Source organism: Capricornis sumatraensis, chromosome 14, assembly GCF_032405125.1.
Source record: "Capricornis sumatraensis isolate serow.1 chromosome 14, serow.2, whole genome shotgun sequence".
In the NCBI taxonomy this organism is placed as follows: domain Eukaryota; kingdom Metazoa; phylum Chordata; class Mammalia; order Artiodactyla; family Bovidae; genus Capricornis; species Capricornis sumatraensis.
The window spans coordinates 49,813,933-49,841,352 of NC_091082.1; the positions used below are offsets into that span (position 1 = coordinate 49,813,933).

At 45.1% G+C, this 27,420-nt stretch overlaps 2 protein-coding genes across 2 annotated transcripts in view; one reads left to right on the top strand and one right to left on the bottom strand.

The window, feature by feature from the left end:
- Window positions 1-27,420, top strand: part of MTOR (mechanistic target of rapamycin kinase) — a 124,826-nt gene that overhangs the window by 46,055 nt on the left and 51,351 nt on the right. The window contains exons 27-28 of the mRNA XM_068986236.1: window positions 2,206-2,368; window positions 2,484-2,629. Coding sequence (XP_068842337.1) covers window positions 2,206-2,368; window positions 2,484-2,629 — 309 coding nt within the window. The remainder of the gene's footprint in view (window positions 1-2,205; window positions 2,369-2,483; window positions 2,630-27,420) is intronic.
- ANGPTL7 (angiopoietin like 7) lies at window positions 9,167-13,926 on the bottom strand. Its single transcript, XM_068985594.1, has 5 exons — window positions 13,557-13,926; window positions 11,201-11,301; window positions 10,423-10,617; window positions 9,539-9,737; window positions 9,167-9,336 (listed from the first exon to the last, which is right to left on the bottom strand). The coding sequence occupies exons 1-5, from the start codon at window positions 13,924-13,926 to the stop codon at window positions 9,167-9,169; spliced, it is 1,035 nt and encodes a 344-aa protein (XP_068841695.1).

Here is a 27,420-nt window from a genome sequence, read left to right on the forward strand (position 1 = left end):
GTCACACAGAGTCGGACATGACTGAAGTGACTTAGCGTGCCTGCATACACTGGAGAAGGAAATGGCAACCCACTTCAGTATTCTTGCCTGGAGAATGCCGGGGTTAGAGGGGCCTGGTGGACTGCTGTCCATGGGGTCACACAGAGTCGGACACAACTGAAGTGACAAAGCAGCAGCAGCAGCAGGAAAGATCCTAGAAAAACGTGTGGAATGGGAGCTAGTGCTGCAGTCATCTTTGGAAAATAGAATTTACCTTAAAAATACTGTAAATCTTAGACAGTGACTCTCAAAATAGTCATTGAAAATTTGGTTTATAAAAAGTTGTAACACATATAGATATATATAATGATAGGTATAATGTAAGTGAATAAAATGGAATACAAAATGGTGCAAATGTGGGATTTCAGCTATTAAAAATATGTGTACATAGGAAAAAGATTATAAAGTAATACAATAATGATTATCTCTAGGAGGATTTAAGGAACAATTTTTTTCTTCTCTTCCTTATTTTCTAAGTTTTTCTACAATGACAGTGCTTATTTGTAATGAAGCATGATTTCACTAGCTATCTTTTCATTAGCAGGAACCAAAACAGTGAAGTATTCCATTTCACTTTCATCATCATGGCTGGTTTGCTCTTTGGAGTGTGTTTAGCAGAAATAGAGATGGTCCCTGAGACTGCTAACTTGGATGCCATGATTTGGTTCATCTGATTTCTTTCAAATATTTTTTAATGCTTAAAAAAAATTGTTCCTAGGGAGTCTCTGTTTCCATAGTGTGCAGATTTCACATTCTCTATTTCCATAGTATGCAAAAATAGTGCTTCCTCTCGTCTGCTTCAAGTCCTTTTTGAGCACACCCTCATCCAAAAGAGGTTTGTGATAAATTCACACATATGTGTCGGTCCCCTTAATGCCAAGCATGTTCATTTGGGAGCCACCGTAGCCTTGGACCTAGATCAGAAAGCTTACTTAATGTACACAGGGCTTCTCTTGATCTTCATGTTACCCTATGAATTTCAGATTTTGTTTTCTTTCATCAGATTCCAAAATTATGTATACATCGAACTGATCTAACCTTGTAAGTATGTGAATAAAAATAGATGTATGGGCGTCAGGTGCTTAAGCCCATACATTATACAGGCATATCCTGTAGTTTCCAACTCCCTCTCCACACATTGACCAAAAGCGAAAGGGTAGGATTGAAGTTCAGATGTCAGGGGTAGCAAATGTGTCCACCCAAGTGGTGCTACGAAGTGAAGTGAAAGTGAAGTCGCTCAGTTGTGTCCGACTCTTTACAACCCAGTGGGCTGTAGCCTACCAGTCTCCTCCGTCCATGGGATTCTCCAGGCAAGAATACTAGAGTGGGTTGCCATTTCCTTCTCCAGGGGATCTTCCTGATCCAGGGGTCAAACCCTGGTCTCCTGCATTGCAGGCAGATGCTTTAACCTCTGAGCCACCAGGGAAGCTGGTGCTGCAGTGGTCTTAAATAGTTGTCATGATCCTGGGAATGGTACCCCTGCTCCCAGGTCTTCCCAAGGCCCTAGCTGTTAGAGGTTTGGCTTAGGGAATGTTTTAAGACTTATGGAGTTGGGTTCTGTTTTCTGATGCATCTAGTTTCTTAAGCTCTGTTGTCACTTTGTTTATGACCACCCAACTAAGAGTTCTGCTTATGTTTTGAAAAGCAATAGCAGATGCTACTTCTGATCTTAGTTTGGACATTGCCTGAAAAGAAACATCCCAAGAATCATTTGAAGATGAATGTTAACTGAATCTGTTATGTCAGCTTCTATGTTAAAAGTCTCTTTCTGTCCGTCCCCTCCAATGAAAAAGAGTGATGCAAACACTGTGGAGACACAAGTCATTTTGTTTTGCTCTTCTTTCTCCCACTCCGTCCTGCCCCCACAGTTTTCCCTGGACCTGTGCTGAAAAATTGAAGTCACTACCCACATGTGCTTATTTCAATTTAGGTTAATTAAAAGTAACTAAAACTTAAAATTCAGTTCCTTAGTCACACTTAACCACTGTTCAAGTGCTCATTGACCAGTGAAGATAGAGACCATTTCCAGCAAGTTCTGTTGGACTGCCTTATCCTGTACAACCATTATCAGTGCCAGGAGTAGCTTGTTAAGTTGTGGCTTTGTGGCACCCATCAGAGGCAGGAGGGGCATTTCCAACATTTGTCTCCACTCCTGTCTGCCTTCAGGGATCTCTTTAATGCTGCATTTGTGTCCTGCTGGTCTGAGCTGAATGAGGACCAGCAGGATGAGCTCATCAGAAGCATCGAGTTGGCCCTCACCTCCCAGGACATCGCAGAAGTCACGCAAACCCTCTTAAATTTGGCTGAATTCATGGAACACAGTGACAAGGTGAGCCTGTCAGGGAGCCAGCTGGTGGGAGGAGGGGAAGCACCGCACAACCCACTCTGGCCTGTGCCCTGTCTGCCATTTGTTTCCTATGCTGTGGGGTTCTGCTCTCCTCCAGGGCCCCCTGCCTTTGAGAGATGACAATGGCATTGTCCTGCTGGGCGAGAGGGCTGCCAAGTGCCGAGCATATGCCAAAGCGCTGCACTACAAAGAACTGGAGTTCCAGAAAGGTCCCACCCCCGCCATCCTCGAGTCTCTCATCAGGTAGGCCATAGACCCTTTCTCTTTGATGCCTGCATCTCACATGACCTCTCTTCTCCCACTGCCTGGTGCCAGTGCCCTGGAGGCCCTTGGAGACCTCTGCTCTGTTCAGTCTGCCATCGGGTCTGCCACACGAGTGAACGAGTTGTGGTCGCAGGTGGCCTTTCCTGGTACTCTAGCCAGAATTGTCACTTCTGTTGACCCTCAGCACCTGGGCTCCTGTTCTTTTCCAACCTGTGCTTACTTGTCCTGATGAAATCAGCCTAAAGCACTTCTGTGACCAGAGCAGCCTAGGAAAGATAGATTTTATGTCTGGGTTAGACTGCACTCTCTGGCTTGGGAATAGGAGCTGATTTCTGTGCCTCAGAGACCACCCACAGGCAGGATAGGGTTTTATTGACTAAATATGTTGGTACCTGAGCCTTCCTCTGTGGAGTGCTATGAATGAAAAAGGCAGAGCCATGTCTGAAATCCAGTGGTCTTTTCCTCTCATTTGCTTATGTTCTCTCATAAGGTTGTTTTGAGTCTTCTGGGTATGGAAAAAATAGGTTGTTTAATAAATTTTTCACTGTTATGAAATTACAAGCAGCCTTAAATGTTAGCTCCACAGCTCCTAGAGAATTGTTTACTTCCCCTAATGATTATCGGAGAATATTAACTCCGAGATCTAATTATCTTCATGTAAATGCTAACGTGGTAGATTATTTCACTACAGATAGTTTAGGAAAACTCATGCAGCTAATCAGGACCTCCACTGTGGCTGAAACAGCCTGCTGTGAGTGGCGCTGCCTTCATTTGTAAGGATAATCAAATAACCAAGTCCTCTGCTAGCTCTGCTTTTGAGTACATGCTAAACTCTGTTCCTTTGAGTGCCTTACAAAGTGACCAAAAAGATAGAAATAGAAGCGTGTTTTTGCCCAAATAAATTGGACTTGGAGAGACTGCTGATTTCTAAAATACCACACAGGAATGGTTATAAATGTGCCATCCTATGGGTAGGCCTCAGTTTCAAATTAGGCAGAAGTGGACACCTTCCTTCCTTCCTTCCGTCTCTGGCTTATATAATGCAATCTTGCTTCAAAACTGGAAGAAGACCCCATAGCTGGATATTGTGACTCAACATTAAGTAGTTTTTGCACGTTAATTTCCTCGCTTGCCTTTTCCTGTTTGATACCTCTCTGAAACTTCCCTCATCCAACCCATATTTTTTCCATATTTGAGACAATCACTGAAGCATTAATATTTATGCAGATGTAGTCAAAGGCCTGGAAAAGTGTTTCAGAAGGTCATTTAACTTCTTAAAGCCAGTGGAATTGAAAATGTTGCTGTTGAGTCACTGAGTTGTTCCTGACTTTTGCGATCCTCTGGAGTAGCCCCCAGGCTCCTCTGTCTATGGGATTTCCCAGGCAAGAATACTGGAATGGGTTGCCATTTCCTTCTCCAGTAATTGAAAGTATATCCTTGGAATTCCCTGCAGATTGATACTGGCTTTAAGAAAACAAACAAAAACCTCTGGTCCCAGTGAAGCCAGGGCCTCTACACTCTGGCTGGTTCCAGGTCTGGTTCAGCTCAACTAGTTCAGGTTCAGCTCAGCTCAACCCTTCGGTTGGTTTCCTGTATCTTCCCAACACCCATCCTTTTTGTTTTTGCTTTTAGCTCTTCCTGCTGAATTTGTAAAACTGCTTTTTCTCATCACCATTGCCACATTATGGCGTCATATTCAGTGAAGAAAGTTTTAAGAAACATCCTTAAGCTGCTTATCCAGAAGTTGCTCTCGGCACTACCCCAGTCCTCACAGACACTCCTCCCATGGCCCAGACCCTCCTCCGTGACTATGGTTTTGTCTTGGAGGCATTGCTGTTCAGTAAGAGGTTGTGTTCCCTTCCTCACAATGGCTGCTAGAGAGCGCAAAGCTCAATTCTTGGCCCACCTGTATCACAATGCAGACATCTTACCTGTTTTTTCTACTGCCCAACTCCCCTCTCTAATTTTATTTTTCCTTTTGTTACTTTCTCTTTAGCATTTGTCATTTATTTTAAAGTTTAGTATACACGTTTGAGTCAACTGCCTTAAATTCTTTTTGAAGCAATCAGATTAATCGTACACAGAAACATCTTTGCACAGTTGATTCTTAGTTTTTATTTTTGTTATAAAAAGCTGTGCTGTGCTGACAGTACTGTTCTCTTGCTACTGGATCAGTCTGTCATCCTACCTGTTGAAATTTTTATCCACCTGCTCTAGGACACATTAAATCCACATGTAATCCCCAAACTGGGGCCAGCAACCTCTCAAAGCTGTATATATCAGTGAGTATAACTGCTTATTTGGGGAGCAGAGAGTTAAATGAGTATTTAGGTACTTTGAAACACACGTGCTCCTGTACTTAGGCATGTGCACAGTTTTTACTTGGTGTATTAGCATTAGGATAAGATCTGGTGTCCTGCTCATTGTTAGTTCATTCAGGACTGTGTAACAAATTACCATAGGCCGGGTGGCTTGAACATCATTTATTTTTCACAGTTAGGAGAAAAATGTAGAAGCTGGGAAGTCCAAAATCAGGGTACCAGCATGGTTGGCTTCTGGCAAGACCCTCTTCTGGGACGTTGGTTGCTCTTTGTGTCCTCCTGGGGTCTTTTTATAAAGGCACTAATCCCTTTCATGAGGGCTCCACACTCATGGCCTAATCCCCTCCCAAAGGCTCCCATCTCCAAATGCCATCACATTGGGAATTAGCCTTCAAAATATGAATGGAGGGTTGAGGGGTACATCAGGGAGATGCAGATTCTGTCCACAGCACCTGGTTCTCCTTCTCCACCCGAAGTAGAAGACAGGGTCTGATCAAAACTGGTGCTCTCACTGCCCAGCCCCTGACATGTTATCCCATTTTAAGAAAATTTTCTGATTGAGAAAATTCCAGTGCTTACAATTGGCATCAGCTCTGCCAACTGCCCATCAGTCCTGTTCTCTTTCACATCCTTTGTACCCTCTCTCACACACCCTGGAGGGTGTGTCAGAACACAGTGCTCTTTACCTTCAGGAGAGCTGAGCTCTCCTTTTTGTGGTTCTGTCCTCTTGAAGGCAGAGGCTGTGCTGTGCTCACCTTCAAGTCCTTGGATTCCATGTCACCCTGCCCTAGACAGAATGCTTTAAAAGTGATCATTACTGTCAGAACCTGCACCTCTGTGGGTTACGTTCTGTTTTCCTTCCACCTGCTTTCCCTCATCTCTCAGACATTTTCCCAGAAGGGTGAGGTAAACCACAGATGCTGAGTTTGAGCTTCAGTGTTTTGGTTTTTGTTTTTTTACAGTGACTTTTTTTTTTTTTTTTTGACATTAACCTTGCCACAAAAAGGTTTTTATTTTAGTTATTCAGTTTCATATCTATATAAATATGAGTCAATTTCAGGAACTGTAGGTTTTGATTAATATAATATAGGTACTTTGTCCCCCCCAACTATCTTGAGGAATGATTTACAAATATAATTGTATATATTTAAATGTATACCATAATGATTTGATATGCGTTATAGAATGATTACTAAGATTAACATAACCACCTCACATGGCTGAATTTTTTATGTGTGGTGAGAATGCTTAAGATCTACTGTCAGCAGATTTCAGATATACAAAACTGTTTTGTTAGCTATAGTCACCATGCTGTACATTAGATCCTAAAAACTTACTCATAACTGAAAGTTTGTGCTCTTTGACCTATATCTCCACATTCCCCCATTCTCCTGTCCCTTGACAACAACCATTCTAGTCTCTATTTTTATGAAATCACTTTTAAAAACATGATTTTGCATGTATGATACTATACGTTTTTTGTCTTTCTCTGTCTTATTTTACTTAGCATAATACCCTCCAGATTCATCTATGTTGTCACAAATGGAAGAATTTCTTTCTTTGTGGCTGAATAATAGTCCATTGTTTATATTATATGTGTGTGTATATATTTACACACACATGTGCTATTTATTTATTTGTTTTTACCTGTGCTGGGTTTTTGTTGCTGTGTGGGCATTTCTCCAGTTGTGGCAAGCTGGGGCTACTCTGCATGGCGGTGCGCAGACTTCTCATTGCAGTGGCTTCTCTTGTTGCAGAGCTCAGACTCTAGGGTGCATGGGCTTCAGCAGTTGTGGCTCCCAGGCTCTAGAGGACTGGCTCAGTAGTTCTGATACATGGGCTTAGTTGCTCTGAGGCATGTGCGATCTTCGTGAATCAGGAATTGAACCCATGTCTCCTGCATTGACAGGTGGATTCTTTAGCGCTGAGCCACCAGGAAAGCCCAAAGTACATTTTGGGTTGTTTCCATCTCTTGGCTATTGTGGATAATGCTGCAGTGGACATGGGAGTGCAGATATCTCTTCAAGATAGTGATTTTTGTTTCCTTTGAATATAAACCCAGAAGTGAAAAATTGCTGGATCACATGGTAGTTCTGTTTGCAGTTTTTTGAGAAACTGCCAGACTGGTATAGTGGTTATACCGGTTTACATTCCCACCAACAGTTCCCTTTTCTCCAGTTCCTTGCATGCACTTAATATCTTTTGTCTTTTTAATAATCACCATCCTCCCAGATGTGAGTTGGTATCTCACTGTGGTTATGCTTTGCATTTCCCATGTACCCCTTGGCCATTTGAATGTCTTCTTTGGAAAAATGAACTGTTTAGGTCCTTTGCCCATTTTTAAACTGGATTATTTGCTTTTTTGCTATTCAGTCATGTAAGTTCGTTATATATTTTAAACATTAACCCAGGGATTATGGTTTACAGATATTCTCCTATTCTGTAGATTGTCTTTTCAGTTTTTTTATTGTTTCCCTTGCTGTGTGGAAGCTTTTTAGTTTGAGGTAGTCCCACTTACTTATTTTAGTTCTTGTTGCCTAGAGCCTCCGTTTTCTTCAGTTGTGGGGTATATAGTTTATGAGAGAGAATTACTAGCTACTTCTGCCCCAAGCATCTTGTGCTCTTCCTTCTCTTCATCTCCTAATCATTTTCTCCTCTCTCTAAGCAGTACTGTGCCCGCTTCTGAGCATCTCAGATCCCTTGCCTGCTTCAGGAAGTTTCTGTCTGACTGCCTGTCCCATAGGAAGCCCTGCTTCAGTATACTTTTTCTCTACTCACTTTACTTCTTTGAAAATCCTAATGATCTTGGTTTTAAGGTCAAGTGGGTTCCCAACAATCAAAGGACCCTAGGTACATTAGAAAACAGTGAGTTAGAGAATTATACTTACCTTACCCTGACTGGTTCAAGGGAAAGAAAAATTACTTCCTGAAGGTCAAAATTATTTGACATCTGTGATGACTAAAGATATTTTTTTCCCTCTGTGTATATAAGTTTGCTTAGGTAGAAAGTAGGAGTGTTGCTTTGCAGAATATTTTGAAGCCAGGCAGTGGCCCCGGCCTCTGGGGGGTCAGGTGGGTAGACCAGAGTCAGACCTCATCCAGCTCCTGCTGCCCTTTCTCTCCCTTGCTTTTCTCTCTTTGGCTTCCTGCTCCTCCCTGGGTATCCCTGAAGACTGCAGCACACCGAGTCTCTTTCTCATGGCTCACTCTGATTTTTCACTTAAAACTTTTCACCATGCCCTCAGTGGTAATAGTAATCATTTAAAAAGGAACAAGATTTGTGGAAGGAAGAAAAAAACTGAATGTTGAAAACAAACTACAGTATTTTATTTTTACAAAGCAAAATGCTTATTTATATGCAGCATGAATTATTTATTAACCATGGTACCATTTACTCTCCTGTTTCAGCCATTTTTTTATAGACGAGATAAAAGAGGAAGCTTTTTGATCCCTTTTCTCATAAAGTAAATAAAAATAGATGTATCTGTATTGACTGAGAAAATTTTAAGTCAGTTTTGTGCTCGCGTCCACAGGGACTTATCTTCCCCTCCAGCTGAGCTCCTGCCACCACTGGGCTTACTCCCTGCCTCTCAGTGCTGCACCTGATGGAGGGGAGGTGCTCAGAGACCAGTGCAAGGCCCAGAACGGTGGAGCCTCCTCCAGTCAATTCCAGCCTGGGTCCACCTCCAGCCGAACAATTTTTGTCTTTAAAAAAAAAAGTGTGTAGACTGAAGATAATTTCATTGGGTTTAAAAATAGAAACCCCTCGCCCCCACCACTCCCTTCACTCCTTTCTCTAATACCCAAGAGAATCAAAGGAATATGGTTCATTTTCTGCCCTCACATCACCTCAGCCTCAGGCAAAATGGCTAAAATGAACTCACAATTGTTTTTCCTCCACAGAAAAATTGTGTGGAAAAGAGAAGCTGCTGCTATGTCAGGGATCACAGGCAGGGAACCCCCTCAGGCCAGCCCCCTGAGAAGTGTGTGTCTGGACCCGTTGCATTTAAATACCTCCTCCCACTTACTTTAACATTCTCAGCACAGAGTCCTGTTCTCCTAAGAGATGCCCCCTCTCCTTGAAGATGATGGGGCACTTCGCATTCCCCCCCCCTTTCTAGACTCCCTCCCTCTCCTCCTCTGCCCTTTTCCCAGCCTCTGGTTTCTCCAGTCCTCCTCTAGATCAGGCCCCTTTTTATGGCTGGAAGTCTTCCGGGCGGATTTTCATCTCCACTCGTTTGAGGGAGTAGCTGGAGCCGTGCCACCCGTACCAGGTGATGCCATCCAGGTGCTTGTTGTGCTCCCCGAGGCGGTAGTAGACGCCATTGAGGTTGGAGTCTGTGCAGCAGTTGTACCAGTATCCACCTGCGATGGGAAACAGTCAGTGCTCTGGTGTCCTCAGAGACCACTGACACCCTGGGCAGCAGGGATGCGCTGAGCCATTAGGGTCAGTGTCACACAGGAGTACAAAGCCAGAAAGCTGACTGGGCAGCTATAAATCCACTCTTTCTCCTCCAGCAGGACTGTGGCCCTGCCTCTGAACTCTCCCCTCCAGACCCTGACTCACCTTTGCGGAGCTGGGCACACTTGTCCAGGCAGTTGTCGTTGTCCTTGTCCTTGGTGCTGAAGGCTGTGTTGTTGTGATAGATGAGGGCGTCATTCCCCACGTCGCCGCTGTAGTTCCCCAGGAAGAGGCGGTAGCTATTCAGTTCGTTGCCCAAAACAAAGTGGCTGTACTCGGCGTAGCGCATGTTGCCCTCCCAGTCCTGTCAGGGGAGGCAGAGCCTTAGAAAAACTGGCAGGGCCTCCTGTCATACTACCCTGCCCCTCTTCTCTCTCTCCAGCTGCAGCCATATGTCTTCTTACTGCAGGGAACATAGCAAGACTTTAATTGTCTGTCTCTAGTTTAACACACTAAGCTGGGAATCGGACAGCAAAGAGTCCTAGATCAGACTTCCCTCATGAGTCCCCATATGGCTTGATTAGTCTCTCTTTCTCTTCCTCTTCATTCTGTCTTCCTCTGTCTGTGAAGTGTAGACCTGAGTTTTGCTGTATCCTGGTCTGAGGTGTCATAAGAGTAACTTGAGAATATAGTGACGCTTCAGGGCCTTTAAGGAAGATCACTAACTGACATCAATAAGGTTTGCTTGCAGAGGTCCTTATACCCCAGGCCAGGGCAGGGACCAGTCTTTCAGCCCAGCTAACTATTGGATTCTTCTGCTCTGGCCTGAGTCTGGCCTCTCCTGTACCTACAGTCTCACTTTTGTGAAAAATACAGGGGTAAAAAAGAAAAAAACCTATTCTTCCTCAACTGTACTACAACCTGCAGGAAAACAATCATAGCAAGTATCCCAGCCGACGGTAGAAAAGAGTAGGAATGACACCCTGTAGTTTTGCAGAGTTGGGCGTGGCAGCCCTGGTCCGGTCCTGGGGACTGCGCCTTGTGCTCACCTGCATCTCCACACGCAGCCGGGTGGGCCGCCTGGAGAGCCGGTGGATGTGGTCGTTCCCCAGCCAGAAGTCCCCACGGATGCTGCCAAAGCCCTGCTTGTACTGCTTCCAGTCCCGGTAGAAGGAGACGAGGCCACTCTTGCGTCTCTGAATGATGGTCCAGCCGCCACCTGAAGTCTCCATGTCACAAAACACCTGGAACGGAGGGGACGCCCTGGTCAGTTTCCTCTGAGACAGGCAGCATAAGCCTGAGCACGGCTTCTCACCTTCTCTTGCCCCCAGAGTTGATGGACATATGCCCTTCCACAGCCTCTGGCTCACTGGGTAGCAATTCTCCCCAGTATTGGCAAGCTGGGCAGGCTGGTGGTTTGCTGAGAAAGATCAAAATCGAGGATGAGAGCAAGTGCACGTCGAGTTTGAAGGGAAAGCATCCAGGCCCTCTGACATGCTCCCTACATGTTCTCTGTTTTCTCCTCCCCAAAGAGTAACTGCTGTAGGCCGTGGCAAGACTTCACAGCACGTAGGTTGTGGTGAGAACGTGATCTAACCACATCAGAAGGATTAGTGTTTGGTTAGTAGTGATTTGAAGGAGCCAAACAGATACTTGGACTTTTTCCCCTAGTAAATGGAATGTTTAGATCGCTCTCTGGTATTTGGTGTGCTTGCGTCCCTGTCTTCAGTTTCCCGCTCTTTAGACTGACTAGCCGTGCTGTCCCCAGCCTTTGAGTGGGTAGAGAAGAGATGACAGAACCCAGGCAGTGGGCTGCGGTGGCCTTACCTCCAGTTCAGGGCTGCCCAAGAAGTCGTCAGGAGGAAGCTTATATACTCCAGAGATGCGGTAGTTCTTCTGGTAGAGGGATGAGCAGTCGTAGATGGCATCTGCAGGAGTAAGCCACAGGGTGAGCATCCAGGCCCAGGCTCCAGGGCTGGCCGCACCCCTGCTGCATCTACACTGAAAGTTTAAAAGGGAGACTTCCTTCTACCACGAAATTCATAGGAGTGTTCATTCCTGTGCAGTGTCCAGACTCGGGAGACATGGATATCAGGAGATCTGGAATAGGTGTGTGTTGGCCTCACTGGTGGTAGGGCTGAGAGGTAGGGAAGCCCTTCACCTGAGTTGCACAGCAGTACAAACATGTTTAAGGTTTGTGCTGAAGTAAATTATCCTGCTGTGGTTCTAGGGCATGAATTCTGGAGTCTTTAAAATGCATGGGGGCCGCTAACAGATGCTACTGTTTAATGGATTCAGCTTCTGGGACAGCAAACCTCTATTCCCAGATAAGTCATGAGGATCTCAGACGGTTTGGTTTTATTGTTTCTGTTTGTTTGTTTTGTTGTTTTTCAGAGGTAATGGCTACTGCTTACCAGATCCCTTATTAGCAGAGATTTATAATTTTATCTTCTCCACCTTAATTCAACACTGCTCGACAAATGAAAATGCAGACAGTCTAAGGAACCCCTGCAGGCCTTCCCCTGGCACTGTTATTAAAACAAGGAAATGAGAGCTTTGGGCAGGCTGGCTTTCTCTCTGGGGTTGATTTTAATGTTTCCTCAGTTGCCCTCGGGGCTAGTGCTTTACGAGGGATTGTGTCTCCTGTTCTGAATATCAGAGAGCACTATGGAAGGGACAGCCTTTCCAAATAGGACCAGAAAGCAGAAACCCTTGCCTGGCCAGGAGATGCTCCCTGCCTGTCTGCCTGGGAGTTCTTTTCTTGGTGACCACTGCACTCAGCCTTCGAGAAGAGGACACGGTCACAGACGGTGACTCTTTCAGTGTGGGAACTGTTTGAGGCAGAGTGGTTTGCAGAGGGGAAATGGGAGACCCATGTCTTCGCCATCAGAGTTCTTCACTTCCTGTTACTGCTCTCTCCAAGGGGCTAGCTCCTTACAGAATGTAAAGGTGCCTCCACATCTGCTAGTAGAGAAGGGAAGGAGGAATGAGGGCCTGGGTAGTAGGAGGATGAGGCCCAGCAAGGCCCAAGAAGCTCCTTGACCTGTTTGGAGGTGGTACAGGTCAGGTTCCTCTACCTTCCCTGGTCACCTGCATATCTGTTTCATCTCACAGACCCAAATCAGGATTCACTTGTCTGAAAAATGGCCTGAAAATACCTTTCTCCGTCCCAAGCTGAGGATCAGGAAGTACATACTGAGAAAGCGATTTACGCAAAATTTTTAGGCTTAATTTCCAGTTAAAACTTTTTCTTCATTTGGACTAAGGATTGCCAGTGACTTACTCTGTTCTTGTGTCAGTAAGAAGCGACATATCTATAGACTCTGCTCCCTGTAGCTAGTAATTTGCTGATATTTTCAGAAAACCACATTTCTGTCTAAACGAATTCTCCTGGCCTGTCTGAGCCAAGCTAACTAGAAACTAAGAATTGTTTTGCAAAAGAAAAGAGTAGTAAACGTATCTTATTTTGGGCCTACTAAAAAATGCAAATTTCAGCATTGCATTTTCCTGTATGACTAGGGACAATGTTCAGATTTTGGGGGAAAAGAAATAGAAATGTAGAATTGAGGAATCTTGAGGAACCAGTCCTTTTTTAACACAAAGGACTCCTTAGATGCCCTGGGCAGTGTCTGTGCACTTAATTCTGAGCCAATGAGAAGAGTGAGATTGGCCAGTAGGACAACCAAGTTCCATTATTGCCCAGCCCACTAAATCCCAGGAACCCGAGGAAACTGTTTTTGGTAAAAACTTTGCTTCTAGAGATGTTATGATTTTGGTGTTTGTTCCTACTTTGTTGGGACTGAGGGGACAGCTGGTCAGCTCTGGGCAAGAAAATGGACTAATCGGGAATACATGAGCTCTAAGACTTCCTGTGTGACTCTGGGCAGACCGCCTGATCTCTCTGTGCTCCAGGATGGCGATTCATACCTTCAGTATGCCGAAACATTGCAGGAGTAAAGAGAGACCTGGGTAAATGTACAGCATCTTAGAAATCAAAAGAAATACTTTGTAAGCCTTTGCAAAAGAGAAACTAGAGCTGGTGGCGCATACCCAAGAAACTAAATTCCATGAGAAACCCCAGGGAGCATTCTGATCACATCACCTAGAAGCAGGGCTGCAGACGGGAGGCCCTCAGCTGTGTGAGCGGGAGGTGGCGAGCAGCGTGAGGCTGCGTCCTCCTTACCTGCCGAGGTCTGGGTGACTGTCTGCGCTGCCTGCAGCTGCATGATGCCGATCTGGTTGTTCATCTCAGAGTACTTGCTCTCGGCCTCAGTGAGCCGCGTCTCCATGCTCTTGGCGCTGCTTTCCAGCTCCATCACCTGCATGACCACGCTGACCCAGTCCCTCTCCTGCTTCTTGCCCAGGTCGCTCAGCAGGCTGCTCAGGTTGGTGATCTGGGCCTGGAGCGCCTTCGCCTCCTCACAGCAGGTGGCTGCGGTGAGCTCTGCCGGGGTCTTGCGCTTAGGGGGCTTCTGTGGCCAAACTGGGTGGCTGACAAAGGCCACGAGGAAAATGCAGAGCCACGCCACGGCCGAGAGAGTCTTTTTCAGCATCTTTCGTGGGCCTGGGTGAGGAAGGCTCTTCCTCGGGGGGAACCTAGCTATGCCCAGCTGAGATGTGCAAAGCTGTGGCAGATTAAAACCTAAGACTTTCACTCGTGATGGACTTACCACTTTGCTGTTCTCTCTCTCCTTGCTCTTTCTTAGCCTTTCTCAAAACTTGGGTTTCTGAAAGTGCAGCTCAGTTGGGTAGCCTGTAGCTTTTCTTCCCAAGTCTGAATGCTCAACAAACTGAGCATCTTAAATATCGTTTGCTGCTGCACCTCCACCCCGACCATGGCCGAGCATGGCGCTTTAGCCCCTCCCAGCTCATCTGGGAGGGTCAGGTGCCTGTGGGGTGAAGTCAGTGCAAACTTAGGCCAGAGGAGGGGAGGGGAGAGACAGGGGCGCGTCTTTCTTTCCCTGCCTGCACAGTCTCTGGGCCGAGACCAGAGGGCTGAGTTTGTATGTTTCCAGTTTTGCCTATTAGATTGTGCCCCTGCCAGCCACTGGCTCAGCTCTATCAGTGAGTAGGGCAGGGTCAGAAGAGTTTCCAGATTCCATTCTAAAGGTTACATAACCACGGGGTGAGCACAAGGTAGGCAAAGAGAGTGGGGATAAGACTCCGCTCACCCCGGGAGACCTGTTAATGCAATCCATGCTGTTTATACACGGCTCTAGTCTATTTTGGCATCCTTCTGAGTATGCTTTTAACAAGGCTGGTTATTCCTTTCTCTGATCAGCATTCAGTGTTTTACAAAACCCTCTTTTGGCTAGGATCTAATGCCATCTCTCATTTGAATATTTCCAACCTAGAAAAAGTTTTAGAAATAGGAGGATAGCGTAAAGTTTTTAGGAAGTGAAAAAGGACTTTGTACTCACAGGGTTTACCCAGTTGTCTGTCTTTTTACATACTTTCTCCTTCAATAAGGAGTGGGCCAGTGTTAGCCTCTTGGTACAGGTGTGTCAGCGATGACAGTGGGGCAGAAACACAGGGCGTGATCCCTACAGGACTTGTTACCTGCGTGGGCATCCGCACGTCCATGGTTTTCAGGCAGAGCAAGAAACAGGCCCAGCCACAGCCCAGGTTCTAAACCTGGAAAGTTAAAACGTAGAGAAAAGAATCCCCATGGCCTAATAATGCATGTCTAGAGTCTCATTTCCCTTTTCCTGTGGAATATGGTTTCCAGATTCATTATATATGATCTATATCCCTGAAAATAGGGATAGTGTAATCTTTTGTGTCCTGTATTTAAAGGAGATTCCTCCTTTGAAAACAAATGGGAAAAAAGACTGGGTTTTCAGCACATTTTAAATCTTTAAAATGAACTTTTCACTAAGAATGTAAACAGAGGTCCCTGTCTCTGTACATGGTAACTGTCTTTGGAACATACGCTTGTCATTTCCAGGTACAGTTGTTGTGTGTTCTGTGGCTATTCTGTGTGGGCCCTTCACACATGAGCGTGAGGCCTGGCCTCAGGCCCTCCTTCCTGCCATGACCCCCAGAGCCCTTTTCTAGTCAGGGCTTCTGCTTCTCAGAAAGTCATTTCTTTTGAGGCAGCTGGAGTACCAGACACTATTTTTTTCCCCCTGTAAATAAAAAAGCAGGAGTGGATCTCTGTGTCTGCCTAGGAGTGAGGGTGCTGCTGGCGCCCTGTGGCAGTTGTCACTCTGCTCAGAAGGACTTGTTCAGCATTGGCGCCATCAGCCCACCCCTGCCCTCTCTTGGCATATGTCTGGCTGTGGCAGCCTTAGCTCATGGTGTTCACTTCACTGTGGTGAACTTGGTCACAACCACCAGGTTCACTAGGGTCTGCTAAACTCCACTGGCATCTTCAAGATGATCTCCTACCCAGCAAACGACCCTGAGCTCAAACCATGTGTCACACACTCCTGTGCGGCATCACACATGACCCTGCCATCTTGGTAGAGAACACCCTGGAAGAAAGGTGCTTTGCGGCTTTCTAGCCAACTTTCTGTTATTCTTTCCGGTAGCCACTTCCCCTGCCCAAACAGAAAAATGTTATGAATAGATTTTCATATCTGGGCAGAAAATGAATCAGTTCAGTTTAGTCGTTTAGTCGCTCAGTCGTGTCCGACTCTGCGACCCCATGGACCACAGCGTGCAAGCCTTCCTGTCCATCACCAACTCCCGGAGTTTACTCAAACTCCTATCCATCGAATTGGTAATGCCATCCAACCATCTCATCCTCTCTCGCCCCTTTCTCCTGCCCTCAATCTTTGCCAGCATCAGGGTCTTTCCCAGTGAGTCAGTTCCTTGTATCAGGTGTCCAAAGTATTGGAGTTTCAGCTTCAGCATCAGTCCTTACAATGAATATTCAGAACTGATTTCCTTTAGGATGGACTGGTTGGATCTCCTTGCAGTCCAAGGGACTCTCAAGAGTCTTCTCCAACACCACAGTTCAAAAAGCATCAATTCTTTGGTGCTCAGCTTTCTTTATAGTCCAACTCTCACATCCATACATGACTACTGGAAAAAACATAGCTTTGACTAGACGGACCTTTGTTGGCAAAGTAATGTCTTTGCTTTTTAATATACTGTCCAGGTTGGTCATAGCTTTTCTTCCAAGAAGGAAGTGTCTTAATTTCATGGCTGCAGTCACCATCTGCAGTGATTTTGGAGCCCAAGAAAATAGTCTTCCACTGTTTCCCCATCTATATGTCATGAAGTGATGGAACCACATTCCATGATCTTAGTTTTCTGAATGTTGAGCTTTAAGCCAACTTTTTCACTCTCCTTTTTCACTTTCATCAAGAGGCTCTTTAGTTCTTCTTCACTTTCTGCCATAAGGGTGGTGTCATCTGCATATCGAGGTTATTGATATTTCTCCTGGCAGCCTTGATTCCAGCTTATGTTTCATCCAGCCCAGCATTTATCATGATGTACTCTGCTTATAAGTTAAGTAAGTAGGGTGACAATATACAGCCTTGACATACTCCTTTCCCAATTTGGAACCAGTCTGTTGTTTCATGTCCCATTCTAACTGTTGCCTCCTGACCTGCATACAGGTTTCTCAAGAGACAGGACAGGTGGTCTGGTATTCCTGTCTCTTTAAGAATTTTCCACAGTTTCTTGTGGTCCACAGAGTCAAAGGTTATGGCATAGTCAAAAAAGCAGAAGTAGATATTTTTCTGGAACTCTCTTGGTTTTTCCATGATCCAACAGATGTTGGTTATTTGATCTCTGGTTCCTCTGCCTTTTCTAAATCCAGCTTGAACATCTGGAAGTTCACTGTTCACGTACTGTTGAAGCCTGGCTTGGAGAATCTTGAGCATTATTTTACTAGTGTGTGAGATGGATGCAATTGTGCAGTAGTTTAAGCATTCTTTGGCATTGCCTTTTTTGGGGATTAGAATGAAAACTGACTTTTTCCAGTCCTGCGGCCACTGCTGAGTTTTCCAAATTTACTGGCATAGTGATTGCAGTATGTTACTAGCATCATCTTTTAGGACATGAAATAGCTCAACTGGAATTCCATCACCTCCACTAGCTTTGTTCATAGTGATGCTTCCTAAGGCCCACTTGACTTCACATTCCAGAATGTCTGGCTCTAGGTTGGTGATCACACCATTGTGATTATCTAGGTTGTGAAGATCTTTTTTGCATAGTTCTTCTGTGTATTCTTCTTAAACACCTATTCTTAGTATCTTCTGCTTCTGTTAGGTCCATACCATGTCTGTCCTTTATTGAGCCCATCTTTGCATGAAATGTTCCCTTGGTATCTCTAATTTTCTTAAAGAGATCTCTAGACTTTCCCATTCTATTGTTTTCCTCTATTTCTTTGTATTGATCGCTGAGGAAGGCTTTCTTATCTCTCCTTGCTGTTCTTTGGAACTCTGCATTCAAATGGGTATATCTTACCTTTTCTCCTTTGCCTCTTGCTTCTCTTCTATTCACAGCTATTTGTAAGCCCTCTTCAGATAACCATTTTGCCTTTTTGTACTTCTTTTTCTTGGGGATGGTCTTGATCCCTGCCTCCTGTACAGTGTCAGGAACCTCTGTCCATAGTTCTTCAGGCACTCTGAAGTCATTCATATTAGCAACCCATGGAACAATCCTTTCCAGGAAAGGTAGGAACTTTTAGCATGAGTACCTCCTCTCTGACCTCTCTTTTCTGGAAACTTATTTCTAACATAAGGCATAAAAGTTGGAGACAGAAGTTTTTTTATTTGAAGATTTTCTTAAATTATCTAAACTGCCCAAATCTCAATCCCCCCCCCCCCGGCCCTGCTCCTTTAAGAAAAATAGCTAATTAGACATATATCCCATGCCAGAAGATCTATTCTCCAAAACATCCACAACCCTAAATGTCCTAGATTCTCAATTTCTAAAAGAAGGAAAAATAAGTCCTTGTTTTGAGTACAGCTAAGCCAGTAGAGAAAACCAGAACAAATGTGGAAGACTAGAGTGGTTTTCCCTTCTCTGAGAGGCTTTTAATCCTTTCTTTGCCCTTCGGTGAACAAAGTGGCCATAAGAAATGGAAATTAATTAAGAAAATATGGAAAACCTGGGTTGGACACTGTACAGTTTTTCCTGTTCTCCATTTTTCTGGTGGTGAAAGAGGGTCAGCTTGGTGCTCCTGGGAAAGATGTTTATGAAAATAAAGCTTATGGGGATTTCCCGGGCAGGCCAGTGGTTAAGACTCTGTGCTCCAAATGACCAGGGTTTAATCCCTGGTCAGAGAACTAAGATCCTGCATGCCACAGGGCACAGCCAAAAAAACCAACCAACCAACCAATCAATCTTACATTCTTGGCTGTGCCACCTTGGGCTGGCACCAAGGACTGGAGGTGTCTGAGCAGCCTGGGGAGTCCAAAGCTCAGAAGGGCCTAGAGGTGGTCTTTCCTTCTACCCCAGTGTGGACTTACTATCTCATTTTCTTGAAAATGTTCCTATTGGAGAGACTCCTTGTTTTTCAGTGTATTCCTGCCCCAGCCTGCTCTTACACCATGCTTCCTAACTGGTGAGGGAGGGATAGCTACCCTCAGTGCCAGACTTCCAGTTTGTTGAATGAATACATCTCAGAAGAACCTGCCTTGTTCTTAGTTGAATTGTGTGCTCATGGTCATGTTTTACTTTTGAAGTCTTCTAATGAGCCACAGCTGCCTTTCTACATGTGGCCATTTAATCCTGACCTATCTACCACTTAGTCCTATTTCTTTCTCAGCCCAAAGCCTAAGTGCATCACAGAAGGTATGGCCACCTCTTCCCTAAGCCTCCTAGTTTGCCTCTCATACCTAGGGTGTGGGCTTCCCACATGGCACAGTGATAAAGAATCTGCCTGCCGATGCAGGAGACGCAGGAGACGTGGGTTTGATCCCTTGGTCGGAAAGATCTAGAGAAGGGAATGGCTACCCATTCCAGTATTCTTGCCTGGAAAATCCCCTGGACAGAGGAGCCTGGCAGGCTACAGTCCATGGAGTCTCAAAGAGTTGGACATGACTGAGATCACCATTGCACCCAAGAGTGCACCCTGGACTTATCAGAAACCATTTCTTTCAGGCTTCCTCTTAGAGTCTACCATGTAATTATAGCACTTAGCAAAAAAAGTCTGTCTCTGACCCCTTTTAGGAATTTGAAGCTTCACATGTCTCACAGGCTAGTTGGAGAGACAGACAGCTGAACTTCAGGGCTGTTTGACAGGCTGGAGTGGAGGACACAGCAGAGGGGGAATACCCAACCCAGATGAGGTTCTGGACAGCCTGATACCGAGAGTTTGTGGTGTTTTTCTTTTTATTTTTGTTTTTTAAGGAAGAAGTAGCCAGAGATTGGAGAGAACATCCTGAGGCAAAGTGTAGCTGTAGGAAAAGCCTGGGTTATACAGCCTAAGTAGTCAAGAATGGCATGGGGGGCGAGAAGGAAGAGGAGTGGTAGCCGGAATGAAAGCTGGAGGGGTGAAGGGGCACCGGGCCCCCAGGCCCTTGTATTCCAGAGACAGGGGCTGTGGGAGAAAGCCAGGAAGCTTTTACTTCTTGCTTTGTTTTCTTGAGTCCACCAGGACAGTGGCTCTTTGTAGTTGCCAAACAAGATTTTTAACTGGAAGTTGGTGGCTTAGAACATTGGAATTTCTTAACATTGTAATGCATTCATATTAAATGCCCAGAAGGGCTCATCTGGCTTGAGGATTTAGGAAGCAGTATCTAAAGGACTTCTAAGTCTTAGGTCTCAGTTCAGTTCAGTTCAGTCGCTCAGTCGTGTCCGACTCTTTGCGACCCCATGAATCGCAGCACGCCAGGCCTCCCTGTCCATCACCATCTCCCGGAGTTCACTCAGACTCACGTCCATCGAGCCCGTGATCCCATCCAGCCATCTCATTCTCGGTCGTCCCCTTCTCCTCCTGCCCCCAGTCCCTCCCAGCATCAGAGTTTTTTCCAATGAGTCAACTCTTTGCATGAGGTGGCCAAAGTACTGAAGTTTCAGCTTTAGCGTCATTCCTTCCAAAGAAATCCCAGGGTTGATCTCCTTCAGAATGGACTGGTTGGATCTCCTTGCAGTCCAAGGGACTCTCAAGAGTCTTCTCCAACACCACAGTTCAAAAGCATCAATTCTTCAGCACTCAGCCTTCTTCACAGTCCAACTCTCACATCCATACATGACCACAGGAAAAACCATAGCCTTGACTAGACGGTCCTTAGTCGGCAAAGTAATGTCTCTGCTTTTGAATGTACTATCTAGGTTGGTCATAACTTTTCTTCCAAGGAGTAAGCGTCTTTTAATTTCATGGCTGCAATCACCATCTGCAGTGATTTTGGAGCCCAAACAAATAAAGTCTGACACTGTTTCCCCATCTATTTCCCATAAAGTGATGGGACCGGATGCCATGATCTTCGTTTTCTGAATGTTGAGCTTTAGGCCAACTTTTTCGCTCTCCTCTTTCACTTTCATCAAGAGGCTTTTTAGCTCCTCTTTACTTTCTGCCATAAGGGTGGTGTCATCTGCATATCTGAGGTGATTGATATTTCTCCCGGCAATCTTGATTCCAGCTTGTGTTTCTTCCATTCCAGTGTTTCTCATGATGTACTCTGCATATAAGTTAAATAAGCAGGGTGACAATATACAGCCTTGACATACTCCTTTTCCTCTTTGGAACCAGTCTGTTGTCCCATGTCCAGTTCTAACTGTTGCTTCCTGACCTGCATACAGATTTCTCAAGAGGCAGGTCAGGTGGTCTAGTATTCCCATCTCTTTCAGAATTTTCCACAGTTGATTGTGATCCACACAGTCAAAGGCTTTGGCATAGTCAATAAAGCAGAAATAGATGTTTTTCTGCGACTCTCTTGCTTTTTCCATGATCCAGCGGATGTTGGCAATTTGATCTCTGGTTCCTCTGCCTTTTCTAAAACCACCTTGAACGTCAGGGAGTTCACGGTTCACATATTGCTGAAGCCTGGCTTGGAGAGTTTTGAGCATTACTTTACTAGCATGTGAGATGATTGCAATTGTGCGGTAGTTTGAGCATTCTTTTACATTGCCTTTCTTTGGAATTGGAATGAAAACTGACCTTTTCCAGTCCTGTGGCCACTGCTGAGTTTTCCAAATTTGCTGGCATATTGAGTGCAGCTCTTTGACAGCATCATCTCTCATGGTCTAGAATCAGATAAATCTGGGTTCTAATCCCCTCTCATCACTTGATAGTTATATGACCCCGGGGCAACTTAACCTCTGAGTTGACCACTCCATGAAATGGGATAAAAACTATAACTACTCCTGACTTCCCTGGTGGTCCAGTGCTTAGGACTCCATGGTTCCACTGCAAGGGGACCAGGTTCAGTCTCTGGGTGGGAAACTAGGATCCTTCATGCTGTACAATGTGGCCCCCCAAAAAAAATGTTAGTTAAAAAAGATTACAGCTACTTTGTTTTGCAGGGGTTTTGTGAAGACTGAGTTAAATATAGCAAAAGATTAAAAATAGCTGAGGCATTTTTGAAAAAGAAAAATAAATTTGGAGGCATTACCGTACTAAGGTTCAAGATTTATCTTAAAGCTGCAGCCAGTGACTAGGTCAATGTGGTATTGGCACAGGGTAGATGAGCAGATAAATGGAGCAGACGTGAATGTCCCGCGATAGAGCCACATATTTGTGAGCTCTTGGTTTATGACAGAAGAGTGAGCTTTCTCATCTGCAGGCGAGATGTGAACAGGTCTTATTTCACAAAAGATTATATCCAAAAAGCCAGTCAACACATGAAAAACTGCTCAAGCTCATTAGTCATTATGGAAGCTCAAATTTAAAACTACCCACTCCAGTACTCTTGCCTGGAAAATCCCATGGATGGAGGAGCCTGGTGGGCTGCAGTCCATGGGGTTGCGAAGAGTCGGACACGACTGAGCGACTTCACTTTCACTTTTCACTTTCATGCATTGGAGAAGGAAATGGCAACCCACTCCAGTGCTCTTGCCTGGAGAATCCCAGGGACAGGGGAGCCTGGTGGGCTGCCATCTATGGGGTCGCACAGAGTCAGACACGACTGAAGTGACTTAGCAGCAAGATGCAACTTACAAAGCAGCCCAAATGGCTAAAATGGGAAACACTGAATCCCAAGTGTTGATAAACATGTGGAGCTTCTGAGATTCCTGTACCCTCCCACTGGGAGCATACAATGGCCATTTATCAGTATCTTCTGAAGCTGAACATGCCCTAAAACTCAGCAGTTCTACTACGAGGTTTGTTCCCAATGGAAATATGAGCAAAGACACAAATAGGAGTGTTTGTGGTAACGTCACTAGCCCCAAACTGGAGACAACCTAAAACCTCCATCGACAGTAAGATAGTTCACTTGTGGTGGGTTCATATAGTGACTATCAGCAATAAAAAGACAAGCTACCAGGGCATGCAGCAACATGGATGTATCTCGTAAATGTAATGACGAGTGTTTATATAGAGTACAAAACCTGGTGAAACTAACCAGTTGTGTCAGAAGTGAGACAGTTGCTACCTCTGAGGATGAGGAGGGAAGCTGGGATGGGAAAAGGCTTGAGTGCTTCTGCAGTGCTGGCAGTGTGTTCTGTTTTTTGGTTTGGTTGGTAGTTATACTGGTAACTTCACTTTGGATAATTTATCAAGCTGTACAATTAAGTGTATACTTTCTTGTATTGTATGTTGTACTTCAGTCAGAAAGTTTCTTTAAAAATAGATAATGCCCCTAAAACACTTTTTAAAATTAGATCGACGTGTAGTTGATTTAAAGTGCTGTGTTATTTTCTGCTTTACAGCATAATGACTCAGTTATACGTATATGTATTCTTCTTCATATTCTTTTCCATTATGGTTTATCACAGAATATAGACTACAGTTCTATATGGGCTTCCCTCATAGCTCAGTTGGTAAAGAATCCGCCTGTAATGCAGGAGACTCCGGTTCTATTCCTGGGCTGGGAAGATCCCCTGGAGAAGGAATAGGCTACCCACTCCAGTATTCTGGCTTGGAGAATTCCAGGGACTGTGTAGCCCATGGGGGTCGCAAGGAGTCAGACACGCCTGAGTGACTTCCACTCACTCCCTGTGCTATACAGTAGAGCCTTGGTTACCCCTCCCATATGTAGTAGGGTGCATCTGCTACTCCCAGTGTCCCAGTCTTTCCCTTCCCCGGAACCTCCCCTTGGCAGCCACCAGTCTGTTCTCTATGTTGTGAGTCTGTTTCCACTTATGTGTGTTGTATTTTAGATTCCATATATACGTGTTATCATATTGTATTTGTATTTCTCTTTCTTACTTTGCTTGGGGCTTCCATGGTGGCTCAGACGGTAAAGAGACTGTCTGCAGTGCGGGAGGCCTAGATTCAATCCCTGGGTCAGGAAGATCCCCTAAGAGAAGGAAATAGCAACCCACTCCAGTGTTCTTGTCTGGAAAATTCCATGGACAGAGGAGCCTGGCAAGCTATAGTCCATGGGTCACAAAGAGTTGGACATGGTGGAGCGACTTCCTACTTCCCTTAGTGTGATAATCTCTAGGTCCATCCATGTTGCTGCAGGTGGCATTATTCCATCCCTTTTTATGGTTGAGTAATATTCCATCGCATGCAGTATTACATGTCTTCTTTATTCATTTGTTTGTTGATAGACGTTTAGGTTATTTCCATGTCTTGGCTGTCGTGCATAGTGGTGCTATGAACATAGAGGTGCTTGTATCTTTTCAAATTGTAGTTTCATCTGGATATATGCCCATGAGTGGGGTTGCTGGATCAAATAGCAACTCTATTTTTAGTTTTTTGAGGCGCCTCCATACTGTTTTCAATAGTGGCTTTACCAATTTACTTTCCCACTAACAGTGTGAGAGGGTTCCCTTTTCTCCACACCCTCCTTCGCATTTATTATTTGTGGATTTTTTAATGATGGCCATTCTGACTGGTGTGAGGTGGTACCTTGTAGTTTTGACTTGCATTTCTCTAATAATCAGCAATAATGAGCATCTTTTCATGTGCCTGTTGGCCACTGTATGTCTTCTTTGGAGAAATTTCTATTTAAGTCTCCTGCCCATTTTTCAGTTGGGTTGTTTGTTTTTTTGTTATTGAGTTATATGAGCTATAAAACACTTTGAATTGTGTCTGACACATAGTCCATATCTAGCAAATCTGAAGTAGTATTAATTTAGGTGATGGATTATCATTTCATGAGAAAAACCTCCCTGCCCACCTAAATCTAAAATAGCACCCTGTGCTATTTTCTGTCTTTGTGCGCTGTCTTCTTCAGAGTGCTTACCTGCACAGCACTTATTTCCATTTGCGTTTTGCTTATCTACTTCCCTGACCTGTAAGCTCTGTGAAAGCAGAGAGCTGCCCTTGTTTATCTACCACAGTAGCTCTAGCATCCAGCACTTAGCACAAAGCCTGGGACAAAAGAGATACTTGCCAGTTGTAAGAATGACTTCCCAGCAGAAGATTATCTCCCCCTAAATAAGCATGTGTTGTGGAGGCTTAGAATCTCTCTCTATGGTCATTGCCAGTCTTCATCATGGTGAGTTCTTCATTGCAGGGCATTGTCTTCTCTCCAGCTTTAACATTTTCTGCCATAGGTTTTAGTTACAGAATCAAAAAAATCTGAGAACTGGAAGAGTTGAGATCATTTGGTTCAGGCTTCTTCTTTTTTAACCAGTAAGTTAAAGTAGCATCTTTACTGTATAGTCACTTTGTATCCCTTGAAATCATCGATTCGCGTCTCACCCCTAGTGGCTCAGTGGTCAAGAATTTGCCTGCCAATACAGGAGACACAGTTTCGATCCCTGGGTGTCTTCCCCAGAGAAGGAAATGGCAACCCACTCCAGTATTCTTGCCTGGAAAATTCCATAGACAGAGGAGAGTGGCGGGCTACTGTCTGTAGGATCACAAAAGAGTTAGAGATTAAAGCAAACAGTGGCAATCTCTTTTGTTACTTATGAAGATGAGTGAGAGGGCCTCAGAGCATTTGGGGTAGGGATTTCCCCACTCCTGTATATTCTGAAGGCCTGTGTGAACGACATATGCAATAGCCTGACCCGGCTTTGGCCTGCCAGTTAACCCTCATCACAGCCTGAGGGGCCACACGCAGAGGTTCATGTGAAAGACAGAGAAAGTAACATGTCGTATGTCTGAGCAGCTGTGTTCCCCATAATTAATCCAGGAACCTAACAGATCTTGTTTGTTTCCAAAGGGGAATCACATGCACATTACCTTGTAATTGTAGAAAATCACCCTTCACCAGAGACAGATCACAGCCAGGGTGCAGGACAAGATGGCAAGCCCATGCACAGTTGCCCAGGGACTGAGAAGTGTCCCCTTGGCCTGGGCCTTAGCTTCCCTGACTTAGGCAGCACTAACGGGAAATGGCCTATAACTCTCTGAGAATGTTAAAGAAATTGAGCCAGTTTGTGCCTGAGCAACCAGTTAACGGTGAGGGTGACTGGGATTTACAGCCTACAGAGGAGAGGCTGGATGACAAACAAGCCCACTCTGTCTTAACTCTAAACACATGTTCCCAAGGTGTCTGTTGTGTTGCTTGGAAGCATGAGCCTAGCCTTTACAGTTGTTTCCTGGCTTCCCGGAAAGGTACAGTCTTGTTCTCTTTCCCGCACCTCTGCTGGAAGAGAATACACTCTGTCCAGGGGGTGAGGATTTGCTCAAAGCTCCTCTCTTTTTGGTAAAAACACATTCCAAATGTCTGGACTCAACGCTGCCTTCAGAAGTGCCAGTGTTCCTCTAGGAATCTGTACCCTGTAGAAAAGCTCCAGGCAGCAAAGAGGGGGCAGACGGAGGAAACCCTGGTGTAGGCAGAGCACGAGCACAGATTGTATCTTTCTTTCTCACCCCATCTTTTTCTTTAATGCCCTTACATCCAGCCATTACCCAAGAGACCAGGTCCCTCACCAGTCACCAGTAGAGCTTAAATTTATTTCTGGCCACTCTGAAGACTTCTTACAGGTTCACTTTACAACAGGTTGCCTCTGTAGAGCATCTTACAAACTCCAAGGAAAACTGCTTTCAGTGCAGAAAGCTGGCTGTCAGTGAGGAGCTATACAAAGGGCAGAGAGCTGGGGTTTCTCCCAGAGCTGACCAGAAAGACAGAGGGTCTTCCATTGCACCCACGACCATTCTAAAGGGCGCAGCTTGCTGCTGCTGTTGTTATTCAGTCACTAGGTTGTGTCTGACTCTTTGTGACCCCATGGACTTAAGCAGGCCAGGTTTCCCCATCCTTCACTATCTCCCATAGTTTGCTCAAACTCATGTCCATCGAGTCAGTGATGACATTTAACCATCTCATCCTCTGTCACCCCCTTCTCCTGCCCTCAACCTTTCCCAGCATCAGGGTCTTTTCAAATGAGTCGGCTTTTCCCATCAGGTGGCCAAAGTATTGGAGCTTCAGCTTCAGCAACCCCATGAACACAATGAAAAGCTTGCTGTTGGTCAGTAGTTAACCTCTGCCCTTCCACTGCATGAATGGCTAGAGATTTAAAGGGACCACTCTTATGGTGAGTTGGCAAAGGTGCTTCTGATTTTTATGTACCTGTATGATGGAGGGCAGACTACTGGCAATTAAGCTGGGTCATGATACTCTGAAACCTGAATCATAAGCTGTATCATGATTTCACAAATGTTAAGAGTGCATCTTAGAACTGATGAAATACAGTGGGTGCCCCATGGCCGTCTCTGACAGTCTGTCCCAGTGACAGTGAAAAGTGTCAGTGGTGACACCATTGGTCTCTTGAGCTTCTTTTGGACATCTCACTGCCTGTGAATCTTGATGATTCAGTTAGAGTGTGTTGTAGTCCTCATCTGTCAGCTCTTCCTTACCAGGAAGGTAGGCATATTTTCCTTTTCCCGATTCCAGGACGGGCATCAGTATTTCTACAGTGTGGCCTCACTCTACCAGAGCACAAGGCCAGAGCACGTCTCCTCACACAGTTATAAGTGAGGAGAGTTCAGAGCTGCCAAGTCCCTGGATGCCAGCTCATTTAATTTTTTGTTTCCCAACTTCATCCACATAATAGCCTGAGTCAGAGCTCTTGGACATGCAGCA

What these genes read in the sequence shown, in the direction of transcription:
- ANGPTL7 (XM_068985594.1), bottom strand. Translation starts at nt 13,926, where the DNA reads ATGCTGAAAAAGACTCTCTCGGCCGTGGCGTGGCTCTGCATTTTCCTC. An exon ending in GGCTGCGTGTGGAGATGCAG is followed by an intron (nt 9,738 to 10,422) that starts GTGAGCACAAGG and finishes CTCCCCTGACAG; the next exon opens with GACTGGGAGGGCAACATGCG. An exon ending in GTGTGCCCAGCTCCGCAAAG is followed by an intron (nt 9,337 to 9,538) that starts GTGAGTCAGGGT and finishes TTCCCATCGCAG; the next exon opens with GTGGATACTGGTACAACTGC.